A 15,548-nucleotide genomic window follows, 5' to 3' on the forward strand; every position below is an offset into this window, starting at 1 on the left:
TTTTAGAAAGAAGAAAATAATAGAAAAATTATGCTTTTCATAACCGTGCATGTACCAAAAAGCAAAACAGTCTCCGGGTGCTTGTTTTTCTGGGGGAAAATCTCCAAGTCAGTGGACCAAATGATACCAAAAATCCCCAAACAAATAGAAAATAAAAAATGTCAGTACTTCTAACATAAAACACCTACCACTAATGCCTTCTCCCCAGTACTAAAGTATCCAAGTAGTACCCATAGCATGTCCCTGGACCTGTAGGCTTTGTGTCTCTCCTAGCTACAGCTACAGGAGACCTCTGCACCAAAGGTTTCCCCTAGCTGCTACAAGGGCAAGGCTCTTCTCCCTTTCTTAACAACAAGCCAAAGATGACACATTGGCAGCATTTTAACATTAAAGAAAGAGTATGAGTTCCAGGAAGTGGTGGTATGGTGCTCAATTCTGTAAGAAATAGCTGTGCAGTTAAACTACACTAAAGAGGTTGCAGAAGACGTACCATCCCAACAGCAACACCTAAATTTGGAGAGGGTTTATTGCTGCAGGTGTCTACTTCCCTCTCAACCATGGCAGCAACAACAGAGCATTTAAACTATTTAACCTTCAAGGTTCAGATTAAAGATGCCTCTCCTCTGAGATCACAGCTAGGCAAAGCACTCCCTGATCTGTATTTCAGTGTCAATAAAGTGTCCTTGAGAACACCTGGCATTTTTTGACCACCAGAAAAAAAAAACATCTGGGTGAAAGTATCAAGAAGGTCACATTTCAAAATGGGGACATTAAGAAGAGCAAAAGAACAAACTGAGTAATCCTGGAAGACTTGAGAAGAAGGTATAAAAATGAATGATTTCCTCTTTCTTTGACCAACCACATTCAGAACCAAACATCTCCAAACTGCACCTTTCCTTACAGTTTCATCAGACACAACTGGACTTACCTGGAAAACAGAAGGGTCATTAAAAATAAAACCAATCAGACAAAACCAAACCACTAGAACAACAACAAACCAGCTATTGAGAGGTTTTGTTTGTTTTCTTTGAACAGCTACTCTAAAAGCCAACACCACCTACACTGGAATGTCTCTACCCATGACTTCTAAGCTCCTTCCTCTCTGTATGATACTATACCTCCAAGTACTGTGTCTATCTAACTTTCTCCAGCTTCATCATAAGTGAATGCTTTTGCTGAAAATCTCCAAGCAGTGCCCGAGTGCTTAGGACCTCTTAAAGATAAATCCTTCTAAAACAAATTTCTACTGAGCAAGTACACATTGGTATTTTGAGGGGTTTATAACCATCTGAGCTTGCAAGAATTTTTACTCAGGCAGCAAAAGAGATGCTGTTGGTACCAGAGTATCACCTTTTGCTCAACATCTGCCTTCTTCCCATTCCCAACAAATCTGGGGTCCCTATTCCAGTACACTGGAACTTGCTAACTCAACAGATGCTAGGATTTGTTCTGTTCAGCTTCTTACCCAATTCATTTCCTTACAGTGGGAACAACATTTTCTGCACTTTTCTTTCTTGGAAACCAGTAAACCATTTCTCACCGTGGTAGACACCTGGCAGGGAAACCTGCAGCCCAGGAAAATCACCCATGAACAGCGAACACAAGGTCCTGTACACAGAAACTGTCAGATTGCTTTAACTACAGACATGACCAACCGCCTGGGCAATGTACCATTTAAAAAACAGAGCAAAGAAACTACTCCTGACTACTACCACAAAGCCAAAGGTTTTGAGGACATGGTGAGGGAAGGGAATGGGGAGAGAGAGGAGAAGGCGTGTGAGCCAGAGGACACGTGTTTAGCAGTCTTCCAAGAAAGATATAATTAGATAGAGCAGTGTTGTAAGAAAGCAGTTTCATGTACCTATGAAAACAGCTTCCAACCCAGCAAAACAGTACAGGATTGCACAAATTTCCCTAATGGTTTCTGAGGTGTAACATAAAGTTGCTAAAATACACCCTTCCAACACGCATTTAATAATATGCGTGACTTAGCTGTGAAATTTCCACATTAATTTTTGAAGTGCTTTTATTTAGGTCTGGTATTTCAGCCTTACAAATGAAGCACAGAGGCTCAGTGCCACAAGGCCACACATCACTGCACAAAAACCGATACGTAAATCGGCACTTCCTCCTGGTTTGCAAACTTCAGCTCCATTGTGAAGATGGGTCACCTAAGGCATGGGTTGTGTCAAGTTGCTTGCAATCAGAGAGGCAGAGATATACTGCCTCCTATATTAACTACCTCAGGGTAACTTAGGCTGTCCCCACTGCACTGTACAGGGTGATGCTATCCTGCTTGCATCCAGTATGCACGTGGTCCCATTCCGCCCCTGCCCCCAACCCCGCAGCAGAAACATGGTGCTGACAGAAGATGCATCATCTGCTGGCACCAACCAAAGAGTGCCAGGCAGCCAGACAAGCTGTACTGCGCACATCTGTGTGCCCTGTGTCATATCTAAAGCCATTCAGTCACAGCTGACCTGTAAAATCCATCTCCCAGCATGCTGAGATAGCTCAAGCAACGCTGCAATCACAATACAAGACCAAAACTTCAAATATGCAAAAGGTCACAAATCAACTTTGTTTCAGAGCCAGTAAACTAACCTGGAAAAAGACTTCAAATTGAAAACTCTGCACTAGATTATTCCTTAGCCTATACCATGAGCAAAGACACCCTCCAAGCTACTCACTGAGTGCATGAGCAGAGTCCCAAGACACTGAGATGCCACCTGAAACACCGCAAAACTGGAAGTTTCATTTGCTTTGCAACTTCGCACTTTAGTCAGTAGCAATTTGCCCTTCTGTTCCCAATCTTGCTCTCATCAGAGATCTGTTTCTTTCCCCAATGGGAGAGGGAAGAAGGAAGTTTGCTAAGTAAATAATCATCACTAATACGCTAACAATTAAAATATGATTTGTTAATCATATGACAGTCTTCTGAATACTCAACATGATTAAATCAATTTTAATAGCATCCCTATACCACCCACTTCTCTCTCACTACTTTTATTTTCAGTAGGAGTTCCCTTTATTCCGAGACATTTTGATCTTCTCCAACCTTCACCCTCCCTAGATTAGTCAACTAACTCGTTTCTCAGCTGATGCAATATGCTTAGCTTTTTCCAACTCCATAATGTCATCTAACATCAAAGAGTTGGGAGATACAACATCTTGCTTGCAGCTTTCATTATGACTATATTCATAATTTTCCAGAGAGCAGGATCAGGATATTTCCATCTGTTTTAAATCTCTGAGCAGCAACTAAATACCTTTTCTACACATATTCTAACATCATTAGGAGCCACTGTCACAAAACTGACTTTAATTTTAAATCTATTATTTGCTATAAGACCTGTAGCTCTTTGCCTCACTCTGGCTGCATGAAAAGACAAGGAGCAACAATGGCCATCACTTGGACTGACAGACACACACACAGAAAAATGCTTTTTGAGTTCCATCCCTCAGATTTCAGCTTCCAACCACCTTTATTCTGAACAAGGTGTGTGCTGCTGGGACTGACTTCCCAACCAAACTAAATAAAAAGTTAAACTAGTTATCAAATTTGTTTTTATAACAGATCTAAGCACCATAAATAGAAACCATACACAAACCCCTCTCCACCCCAACATTTTGGTTAAATATTAATGTTTGTTACAACCCAATTACCGAAAACAAGTTAACACTTTGAGGACTGGTGTTCTTCAGGCTGCCAAAACTATGCGTGCATAAAACATACTCCATGTGTGCAGCCTTGAGAGAGCTGACATAATAAAACCTGATTTACTATCTTACTGGGCCTTCTTAAAAATGGGGGGAAACCTTTGAAATGTCAAACATGGCATAAAACTCTGAAATGGAGAAGACTGAAAGAAAAGAGAAGAAAGCCATTTCTCATGAGAAATACTTGCTCAAAGACACCATAGATAAAAAGATCAGACACCTTAATTTTGACACTCAATTACTGCTGCCATGACCCTGCCCTCTCATCATTTGAGGGCTACAGCTATTATAATTCAGTCAAGAAGAAAAGTAGAGGGAGAGGGAAACAGAAAAGGGTCTAGTATTAATTCGGAGTTAAGTAAATATTAAGGGGAAAAAGAAAGGAGAATAATATTCCACTTGTTTTACAAATCAAAATGTGAAACTGGTCTGTCAAGCTTGCATTGCTCAAGCAGGCAGTGTTTTACACAGCCCTGGGAGACAGAACAAGGGAAAAGGTCTTGCAGTTTAATTTACATTCCCTATCCTTAGTAATATTTGTAGGATGGGCAATAAGACATTGTCTACACATTCATGGACTTTGGTCTGGAGGCCGGGAGGAGACCAGGCAGCTCCAGAGCACTGTAGAGTAACCTGGAGACAGTACTTGAGCCAAAACGAATTCCTCTACAACTGTCTGAAGCTGAAAAACCTTTTCCAGAGAACCAGACCACCCTGCTCTGAAAACAGTGTGCAAGGGTAACTATAAATCACATGCTGCTGGACAGGGTGAACATACTGCTTCCCTGCATCTCACAAATAGCATTCCTGATTCTCCTGGGTTTGCTACTTGTGAATCTAGACAAGCATCCCAGAAAGGAGTATAAGGATATACTCACTTATTTAGTCTTTTTTTCTTGTGTTTCAGTAGGACAACTAGTATTTGGGGCTCTCCCAAATTAAAAGACAATAAAAATCCTAACAAAGCCCAAAGTATTGCATTTTCTTCCTGGGGAGAAGATGAGTAAAAGGACAAGAAGAACTTAAAACAAAACAAAATCCAACCAACCAACCAAACAACAACAACAAAAAAACGCAAACAAACACACAAAAACAACAAAAAAGGAAAAAAACACCTTCTCCATAGGAGTCAGTCCTATGCAGCCCATCATCCCCTAAGCACGTTTGCCCTTGCCTCACCAGCTCAAAGGGCAGACAGGAGCTCCCACCCAAACACAGACACACACCACAGCCAGCTGCTGATCCATCTCCCACCATGTGGGAATAGGCACGGGCCTAACTGCATGCTCCCAGCAGGTATGACATGGTCTGGATTGGCGGGAGCTACTCAACATGCACATCAATCATCACTCCCTGACAGGTTTTATGGGCTGGTGGCACGACAAGCTCCACAGCACCCACATTGGGCAGGGGCCAGCATGACTCCAGCATGGCACTGAGCAGCTATCAGATGCTGACACTGGTTTTGCCTGGATACTTCTGCAATACACCCCAATAACACATTCTGGAAGGAGCCTGAATGTCCTTTCTCCTTCCTTCAGGTCCCTTCCTGCCCCCTTGACTTTAAAAGGGAATTCAGAGTACACACAAGGTTACCCCTGTCAAAAGTCAACTGGAAAAAGAAATATAAACCTAAATTGCATTATGAGAGCTAAGCACACATTTAAGAGTTGAGGTGACCACAGCTCAAGAGATGCTCTGAAGGAATTCAGTGCAATAATTGAAAACTCAGCATTGCTGCAAAGCTGCAGCAGCATCTTTCCACAACAGTGTTCTCATTTTCTACACACTGTCTACAGCAAACCCCACTCTTTTCTTCTACAGCAAGATCGCAGCCTAATTAATTCCACAGTTACTTGCGGGTAACCCAACACCAGCCAGGCTGTGCTGCAGAAGAGCAGGAGGAGGAAGGAGTATGAAAAGGAGGGAGTGAGAGCAACTGTCCCAAGCAGGGATGCCAGGCAGCAGAGGGGAAAACAGGGAGAAACAAATAGGCTGACAGGGAAAACAAAAAAACAAGGTACACAGAAGCACTGGATCCCCTTCAGGGTTTTCTAAATTTAGCAGCTCTCTACAATTCATTTAGAAAGCTTAAATTTCAGACTTTGCACCATTAGCATGGCCAAAAGTTTTTTAGTTAAGGAACACCCTAAGCCTGCTGCTATTCCAGATGTTATTTCATTAAAAAATTATCCCCTTCATGTTTGGCTGGCCTGTAATCCTCATCTCACCATTACCATCAGAACTGGCTCCCAATTAGATGCCTTCCTAAGTGCCAGTTCCCCCTCTTTGACAAATACTTTAAGAAACACATGAGGTCATCTTTTATAATCACACTCTTGTAGCCAGAGTAAGAAGAGGTAAAACTGTTAGAGCACTTTAGAAATTTAGTTTTAGACTGCCTAAACAGCAGGAAATAAACACTGTACCCTGCATCTTCTGCCACAGCAGGGGCAGGGTCCATATATTTAAACTAAATGACTGAGACACAGGATGTAATAGGGAGTGGAAACGAAAACAAACAAAATCCTGGTCTTTTCAAACATCGCATCCATCCAGGAGGATAAAAAAAGGAAAAGGGCAGCTGTTTGACAAACACACAGAAAATGAGGAGTATGAAAGGCTAAATAGCAAGTCTTGGAAAGCAGAGAATGACTTTAAGATACTTCAATATAGAATTACCTTCCCGGAAGATCATTGTTAGTTCTACCAATGCTACAAACTATTTACGGTAGTCTGGAATCAGTTTACTGTATCCAAAGCACATTATTTTAAGGATGATAATAAACATTACCTCCACAAATATTCCCGCTAGTGAAAAAAAAAAAATCCATACCAGATAAAAGCTAAGACTACTTGAGTTCTCATGTCAGGACTGCTCTTAACCCACTGTTTTCTAGACCAACTGCTTCAGAATTTTTTGTCCCCTACATAAAGTGCAATCCCCCCCCCCACCCCAGTAAATAAAAACGGTATCTAAGCTCACCGAACAAGTATTTGTAGTCTTCTTGTATCTTACTTGGTTGTCTGAAGCACCAGATAATTGATGTTTTCAGGCAGGCAGAGGACAGTTCTTCATTCCAGTGAAGTCGCAGGTACTGTTCCCAAAACAGCCATCCCCCTCCTTCATGTCACTCAGACAGAAACTCACCCTGTTATTTTAGGGTGCTGTTCAGCAGCACGCTGATAACCAGGAGGCTCTATCACTGTGTTCTGGGGCCTGCCCGTACACACTACAACTGCAGCAGGACAGGCTGTCAGCTATCCTTACTCCCTCTTTAAGAAGCAGATTTTTCAAGCCTGCAAGCATTCAGACCAGGAACTGCTAACTTTATCAGCTAGCTTGCAGAGGGAAGAGGGAGGAGAAAAAGCTTGGTATCTCTCCCATTGCTGAGGAAGCCATAAAAAAAAAAAGAACAGAAGTTTGCTCTGGTCTGCTAGTATCTCCAGACACCTCTGACCACAGGGACTCGTTGACCCTTTCACCACCCTTTATGAGCAGAGTTGCTTCAAAGCCTTTTCACAAAGAAATTATGAATAGTCTGTTTGCCCATGGCAAGTATGTGCTTTGCAGGTCCCTATATCTCCTTCAGTCTGTACAAGGGAAGCAAAAGCATGGGTGATTATTAGATCCAATTTTGCTGCTTCTGACCCAACTGATGCCCTGGGTACAATAGCTGGAGGTTTTCATTGATTTGGGACTAGACAGAAGCCAGTCAGCTGGGAACCAACACTGACAAGACAAACCCTGGCAGTTGCAGGTAAGAAAGGGAAGCATCAGCATTTCTGAAGTCTCCTTGCAGAGACCAGACAGTTGGAGGATATGCAGAAACAAGTGAGATGCCAGGTAGAAATAGGAGGTAAGGGTGGCACAGCTCTTATTTTGGGGTGGACTTTGTCAGAGTTGTCGTGGTTTAAGCGCTAAATCCGAAACAAAGTAATCCCTTCAAATTAACTAACATCTATATCCTGAAAGTCCACTTTAAATGCACACCTATCCCCTACACCAAGAACTATCACACCAAAAGCAGTGCCAAATTTATCATCACACAGATTTGTTTGTTGCACCATTTCTGGCTACTTGCAGATACCTGCCATAAGCCCGTGAGACAACACCACAGTCTTGGGCATGTGCCACTGCACAGAGCCATTTTACTTCATTAACCCAGCAGAAAAACAAGGAAAAAAATAAATTAAAAAGTATTTAAAGAAGAGTTTTCTACCAGGTCAGCGAGCTAAAGCAACCAGAGGTATATCCAGGAAGTGCCAGAACTGCCATAAAAGCAAGAGAAAGAAAGGCTGACAGGGCACAGATATCTCCCCTTGCAGAAGCAAAAAACATCACATCATAACCCAAATCAATCCAAGTTCACACCAAGACAGCACTGCTGCCAGACCTTTTGGCTCTCCTGAATTAAGCTCCACTTTTTTTGCAAGTACAATTCACTACAGGCTAAGCCAAACTGGCACAAGAATGATTGAACCAGTGGCAAACAGGTAAAATGATGGCATGTTACTTGGGAAAGAAGATGACTCAACCCAAATCAATCGGGAAGTTGAGAGCCAAGAGAACAGCACTGCAGCAAAATAAGGCATCTGGAGCAGAAAAGCAGCCACAACAAGAATTCTCTTGTGACAAGACATGAAATATTATTACATAATTGCTCTGGGTGATTAAAATGCAGCCTTCAACTAACCACTTCCCTCTGTGCCACCCCCAAGAGGTAGAACGATCTGGAACACTGCGGGTGCCCACAGAGGGATGCTGTGCCATCAACCTCTGCAATTTAATCAAGCTTCGGTCCTTGCCCATCATCAGCTTTTGGGGTACATTATACAAATCAGCATCCAGAACAACAAACCACCCCACCACATAATGCAATCGAACACAATGGACAGGTCATCCTAGTAACAGAAGGAAAAAAAACAGCAACCATCAATCCCGTAACCAAGAGCTTCCGTGAAAACTTTGCCCCAAGATTACAGCTGGCTTTGCATACGGGCAGAAGAGCCAGGCACTAAAAAAGTTAATGAGAGAGTTAGAAAAGTCCCTGCTAAGTACACACTCCAGCTTCCTGCAAGGCTTCAAGGCTATGTATGTTGTCATTTTGTTGCGTATTGCGTGAACACTAATAACTTACTTGAAGCACCACTTTGCAAATGGGTAAAGTAGGACCTCAGGGTTTCCCCCAAGGCAAAAAAAGGGACAGTATTTCTCAGCATCCTTTCTTTGGACAGTGGCAAGATACACGGACCATTTAAGACAGGGTTGGTCTTTTTATTAGCCTTTTGCCTAAAAGTTAGTTCAGGCTACATCTCTCTCAAACAATACACATGAACTATTCAGAGCAGTGTGATAATGGTGATGTTGTGATAAAGAATAGATGAAAATCCTCAAAGAAGCATACAGCAGTGAAAAAGCCTTACAAGTGAATAGTCCTCAAAGAAGATATTTATGTACAAACCAAGTTAAAGTCCAAGATTTATGTACCAAGTCAGGACATTAGCTTAGATGGGTGATTTAATATGGCCACTGGAATTCCTGTGGTTAAATTATGCATCTGACCTCTTCACTATATGTATTTCAACAGTGTTAAATAATAAGCGGTACATCCTTTATTACCATTTCCACTTCTAATGACTGGCAGCACTATAAAAAGCACCGTTCCCAGTGACCCAGCCAAGGAGGTCAGGATAATGGCAGCACCTAGCATGGCAATGCCACACTCCATGAAAGATGCAAGGCCACTCCTGGCTCCAACAAAGCCTTAAAGACAAGCAGGGCTAAGCAAAGCACACAGCAGAGCTGGAAAATCTTCATTCCATCAATCCCAGCAGGACAAAGGATGGGAGCAAATGGGCACCATGGAAGGGAGAACTGAGAAAGCCTGGGCAGAGAGACAACATCTGATGAAGGTCTCCATTAAGAGAGAGGCTATAGAGATGGTGAAACTTAACACAGTCAAAGGACAGCTATCTGCCCCTGAGGAACCGGGCACAGTGAAGTCTCATGTGCATGTACATCAACAAAATGCAGAGCAGGAAATATGCTTTGTGCTAAATGACCACAATTGTTTCATCATTTCTGCAGACAAAGCAACGATGGAGCGTTCACCAGTGATTAATATGGACTGCTGAAGATGAGAACAACGGGATTTACTGGCCAAACAAAAGTGCATTTTTTATTAATATACTTTTGGCTCTCTTTATGATATTTCAATATAACCCCTGGCTACTACACAGATGAGTCTACATTAGACTAAGATTTAATAAAACTGTCTTTAGAAAGATGAGAACATTGCACAATCCATTACAGAAACAAATGTATTTTTGAGGGGAGTTAAGAGAGATCTGAACATCCAGTCTTCTGAATTCATCCAGGGCAGCTCTTTCACACAAAGGACAGCGAAGATGCATGTAACAAGAGGCAGCAGTTACAAGAATTGCTCCCACAGTATCAGAGCTCTTGAGGGTTTATATGAAAGTAAGCCCAAATTAAGCTACATTGACATTCTGCCTGGGTTTTTCCTCTTTTTTTCTTCACTGGGATACAAAGAGACAGCACAGCCACTCAGAAAACACCCCAAACAAAACCAAAGCACGAACTAAGGCGGAATCCTGACCCCAAGAAAACAATCTAATTATAATTAGATGGGATTACAAATCAAAGCCAAAAAAGATGCCAAGTTTTTGGAAGCAAGCCTACAACAAAAATAAAAGCTCCACATTGGAAAAACCCATAGTCTCAAAAGATGATTATTACTCTTTCTAATAGAAAACAAGTCAGCAGAGACCACAGATGTTTATTTACCCCTTAAAATTGATCTGCCCTTTACTGCAAGTTCTTCCAAAGAACACTTTTTTTATTATTCTTAAAGAAGCATGCACGATGGCAAACTTAACTCTCCCTTGACCTTTTGTGGCCAACTTGACAACGACCTTCAAAAGACTCCACCATTTAAAAAGAATTTTTTCTTGCAGTTTACACTAAAAAGAAACATTTCAAGATTTTTATTATTTTTTTTTCACACTTTAGCTTCAGTGTTAAACCCTAAAATATCTGAATAGCTCTGTCTCTGGTTATAAACAGAAAAAAATCTGCCTCTCTTAAATGTCAAATTTGATTATACACTTCTATATCACAAACCACTCAAGTCCACCCTGTGCCAGTGTTTTTCTCAAGAAAGGAGCATTCTGGATTTAAGGTTTTGAGGGATTTGTGTTACCTGCTTTTCCTCTGTTGCCCGTGCTTTCAAGGGACACAAAGAGAAAACAGAATGATTTTCAACAATTAAATGCAAATGTGTGCCAGTTACCCAAAGCACAATCATGCCAGTCATCTGATTATCACGGTGTTTCTTTCTCCCAACTAGATAAACACAGTTAATACAAAACACTGCCCCCAGGCAGGAAGTAATTTTTGCCGATCTTAGGAGGGGGTCTTGAGATTAAAGGAACTATTTTCCTGGTGTAACAGTTTCATTTTAGATTTCCAGGAGCTCCAGCTGCCCGTTCATACCAAAGAGGCCCATCCACAGGCGGCAAGGCTTTCACAGCACTGGTACCACACACAAACCAAAGCTTTCAGGTGAAAAGGCTTTTTTTCTTTCTTTTTTTCCATGCACTACTCAGCAAATATGAAGTAAGAGCAGAAAGCAGCGCAACCCTGCTCACTAGAATTTTTCCACCTTAGCTATTAATGTTAGGCAACACAAAACAGAGCAGCATGCGCTTCTGTCTCTGGAGTACAACAACTTGTGTGAGACATTCCTTCCTTTATTGTTCTACTGAAACAGTTATGAAGAGAAAAAGTAAACAAAGAGAATTCAGTAGAACTTTGTCTCATTTTCCTCCCAACAGTGATCATCTCATCAGCTTCCCTAAAATTCAACCTGTTTTTTTGGTTTGTACGCCTGCATTAGTACACTTGCACAAAGATGAGGGATATCACCAGCAGATCCTTCTCCACAGCTCTTTCCCCTCACTCTGGCCCACAGAGCCTTTCTCACAGACACCCATGCCCAGGACAGGACAGCTGCCATTGCTGGGATCCCAAAGAGCCACCAAGAATCCCAAATCAGAACTTCCAGCTCAGTGCCGCAACCAGTGCCCAGGTAACAATCCCACGGGATGGACACCTGGAGTGACACCCTAGGAAGGAAACGACTGCAGGGACGTGAGATTTACTCCCAGTTGGAAAGGTAACCTATAGGGCACCTGACCTACTCGGCGGCAGCACAAACAGACAGATCCGCATTGTGTCCAGCTGCTTCCTTCATCTTGGGATGAACGGGGTGCAGAGTGGGGCCAGGGTAGGGCAGAGGGGGTCCGTGAGGACATGACAGGGTGGAGGGGCTGAGGGAAGCCGCCTTTCTCACCTTGCTCACGACGTTCTGGACGAGGCCGGCTCTAATGCGGTAGTGCCACTCGTGGCAGTCGCACTCGCTGGCGTTGCCCCCCGCCGGGGTGGGCAGTCCGGGCGGCGGGAAGATGCTGCCGTTATCGCTGCGGTTGGCGTGGCTCGGCGCCAAGGACACGCTCCAGTTGCCCTGCCCGTCCGCCTCCCGGCACCAGAAGTCAGGTTGGTCCAGGAGGAAGGAGTCCGAGAACTTGCTGAAGCCGATGAAGAGTGCTGGGACCCAGGTGAGCAGCACCAGGGCCCGTTGGTACCTGCCGCCTAGCCCCCCGAGGAAGGGCAGCACGGAGCCATCGTAGTCGAGGAGCAGCGGGCTGCAGGCGGCGGCGGGCGGCGATGGCACCGGCACCGCCTGGATCTCGGCCCCGGCAGAGCCCGCGGCGGGCGGCCCCGGGGGAACGGCGGCGCCCCCTCCTCCGGCTCCCGGCACCGAGCCGTTCTCCTCCGGCAGCGGAGGGCCCCCGCCGCCCGCCTCGCGGCGCCGGTCTATCGCCATCCAGCTGTCCAGGGGGGCTCACATAGGGGGGAGCTGGGGCAGCCCCGGCTCCCTCGCGAGTCCTTCCTTTCTTTCTTCCCTCCCTCTCCTCCACGCACACACACACACCTTACAACGTAATATATTGCACACACGCTCCTAGCCGGACCCGGCAGGAGACGGATGAAGGGAGGGGGGGAAGGGAAGGAAAAGAGGGGAGGAAGCAGAGGGGCGAAGAAAGGGGGAAGAACCGAGCCCCTCGCTCGCTCCCTTCCTCACCCGCACCCTGCGGCCACGAACCGCTGCAGCTGCCAGCGGTGCCCCCCCTCCCCTTGCCTGTGCGTCAAGCTGCACTCATCCCAGCTCTCCCTTCCCCCCTCCGAGTGGCACCACCGAAAATAAAAGGAAGGATCCAGCCGGATCCGAGCATGCAATGGGCCAAAGGAGAGGGGGAGAGTAGAAGTGGAGGGAGAAAAGGAAAAAAGAAAAGCCACCACCACCACCACCCTGCTAACCAAAGCCTGCAACAACAAACCAAGCAAAACCGGTGCAGCAAGGCTCTACGAACACGCCTCCTCTCCCGGTTTTGGTGGTGAGGAGGAGGAGGAGGAGGGAGCAGAGGGAAGGCAAAGGAAGGAGGAGAGGAAAATAACAGCTCCCGACGCGGCTTCACCGTTTCCCGCACAGCTAAGGGTCCCCCTCCGGCCGCGGCAGCAGCGGCGGCGGCAGCCCCCAGCACCCCCCCGCCGGCCCCTCGCAGCCCCGCGTCCCGCACATCTGTCTCCGCAGCAAGGGGCCCCGCCGGCCTCTCCGCGGCCCGGGCTGCGGGGACCGACACCGCCGTGCACCTCCCGCGGCAGCCCGCTCACTCGCCGATCCGACCCGCGCCGCGCCGTGCCGCCGGCGGCACCTCTAGAAGCGGACAGCCGGCCCGACCCCTCTCCCTCCGCCTCCCCGTAGCCCCCACCTGCCGGCCCGGTTCGGCCCCGCAGCCACCGCCCCCCGCTCCGCCCCTCGGTGCCGGGCGGCCGCACCTGCTCCCGCCGCACCGCGCAGCCGGCCCGGCTCGGCCCCCTCCAGGGACCCGCCGCGGCCGGGGGCGGGACGGCGCCGCGGGGCGGGGAGGGAAGAGAAGGGAGGGAGGTGCGGGGCCGGACTCCGCGCCGCCTCGTGGCCGCGCTCGGCCGGCGGGCCGGGGCAGGTACTGGAGCGGGTAGGGGGCTGGACGGGGTGAGGGCCGGGGATGGAGGGAGATGCACTGGATCTGCAGCGCGCTCTTATTTCCATATCAATTATTTAGCGGTATGGCTTTAATAATGCAGAGCAGCTACGGCTGGCGGAGCTGGAGGCACCGCGGCGGGAGCAGCCAGTGGGGACTGACGGGGGGAGGCCGGAGAGGGGACAGACCTGCGGGGAAGAACCCGCAGTTGAAGGGAGCGTTTGTGAGATCTGGGGCAATGCGAAATGTGCCTGTGTTGCTTCAGTTAGCCTGTGAAATTAGTACCCACTTAAAAAAATTAAATCATATCAACACCTTGCTTTAATTGTGAAACAGACATTTCAAATTTGTGAAGGTTATTTTTACATTAAGCTAAATTTACTTCAGTGTGTAAATGTCTCCAACTATTTTCTTCATGAAGTATAGCCCATGCATTACTGAACCGAGCAGTTATGTTTTTCCTGTGTGAGAAGGGAATGAGAGACAACAGATCAATATATGCTTCTGCACATCAACATGGCTAGTGAGCAGAAGATACTTGCATGCATTAGAAGAGGACTGGCATCATTACTGAGTATAAATGGAAGAGCAAGTTGCTGGTGGATTTTCATTTACTTGAGCCAGTCTCTGTGAGACAGTACTGTACATCTTCTTCCCTTTAGCTCCTTTTTTTACACAGGACACCAAAAAGGTTTCCAATCTACTGCTGGGTCTGGATCCCTTCTGTAGGGCTTTCCTCAGCACTGCTCAGGGGGATGCCCAGCACCAGAGCAGCCCAACAGCCTCCCCAGAGGTTTATGGAATCAACCAGGCTGGAAAAAACCTTTAAGATCATCAAGTCCAACTGTTACCCCCGGACTGCCAAGACTACCACTAAACATAGGGCCTCATCTAAATGGTGTTTGAACGCTTCCAGGGACACTGACTCCACCACTTCCCTAGGCAGCCTGTTCCAATGCCTGATCACCCTTTTTGGTGAAGAAATTTTCCCTGATACCCAGTCTAATCACCCCAGTTACAACCTGAGGCTGTTACCTCTTGTTCTATCCCTGGTTATTAAGGGAAAGCGACCAGTCACTTCCTCACTTGATCTGCCTTTCAGATAGCTATAGAGAGTGATAAGGTGTCCCCCCCCCGGAGCCTTCTCGTCTCCAGACTAAACAACCCCAGTTCCCTCAACTGTTCCTCATAAGACTTGTGCTCTAGGCCCTTTACCAGCTCCATTGCCCTCCCATCTGATCTAAATACTCCTGGGTGAAAGGGGAACCTGGTGCTCCCTGCCTAGGAAAGTCTTCTCTTTCTCTTCCTGTGTTGCAGCACCCTTTTACATCTGATGACTGTTACCATGTCCCTGTGCCATGTTTTCAATATGACAAGTAGCTGTAATTTGTCCTCTTCTGCTGTCTTCTTGGCTAGGGATTGCCTTAGCTCTCTGGTTTCCCATCAGCTGCTGCCTGCTGTGCCCCAGCCTTTGTGTGTACAGGGAGTTAACCCTGCCTGCCAGAACATCTCCTTTCTTCTCAGTCACATTCTTTGTTTTCCAAACAAGTTTTTAGGAATATTTTGAATTCTAATTTCATCTTTCAGTGTACTTGCAGTTGCCCCCCAATTAATGCCATCTCTGAAAGCTGCTAATGAAACATCCAGGACAGACTCTTTTGGAATTGAATCTATAATCCCATTTGCCAATAAACCACTGACAACTGTGCTTTCCACAG

The 15,548-nt window shown here is 46.0% G+C and overlaps 1 protein-coding gene across 2 annotated transcripts in view; it reads right to left on the reverse strand.

Moving 5' to 3' along the window:
* SLC22A23 (solute carrier family 22 member 23) overlaps positions 1 to 13,519 on the reverse strand; it is a 110,908-nt gene extending 97,389 nt beyond the window's left edge. The window contains exon 1 of one of the 2 annotated variants that reach the window (XM_061449371.1): positions 12,099 to 13,519. In XM_061449371.1, coding sequence (XP_061305355.1) covers positions 12,099 to 12,632 — 534 coding nt within the window. In that variant the 5' untranslated portion in view covers positions 12,633 to 13,519. The remainder of the gene's footprint in view (positions 1 to 12,098) is intronic. The other variant, XM_061449372.1, reaches the window with a different exon arrangement.
* Positions 13,520 to 15,548: the final 2,029 nt, after the last annotated feature.

The sequence above is a fragment of the Pezoporus flaviventris genome, unplaced genomic scaffold (genome assembly GCF_033815535.1).
Source record: "Pezoporus flaviventris isolate CSIRO_AGI_PZ_B2104156 unplaced genomic scaffold, CSIRO_AGI_Pfla_v1 ptg000007l, whole genome shotgun sequence".
Classification (NCBI taxonomy): domain Eukaryota; kingdom Metazoa; phylum Chordata; class Aves; order Psittaciformes; family Psittacidae; genus Pezoporus; species Pezoporus flaviventris.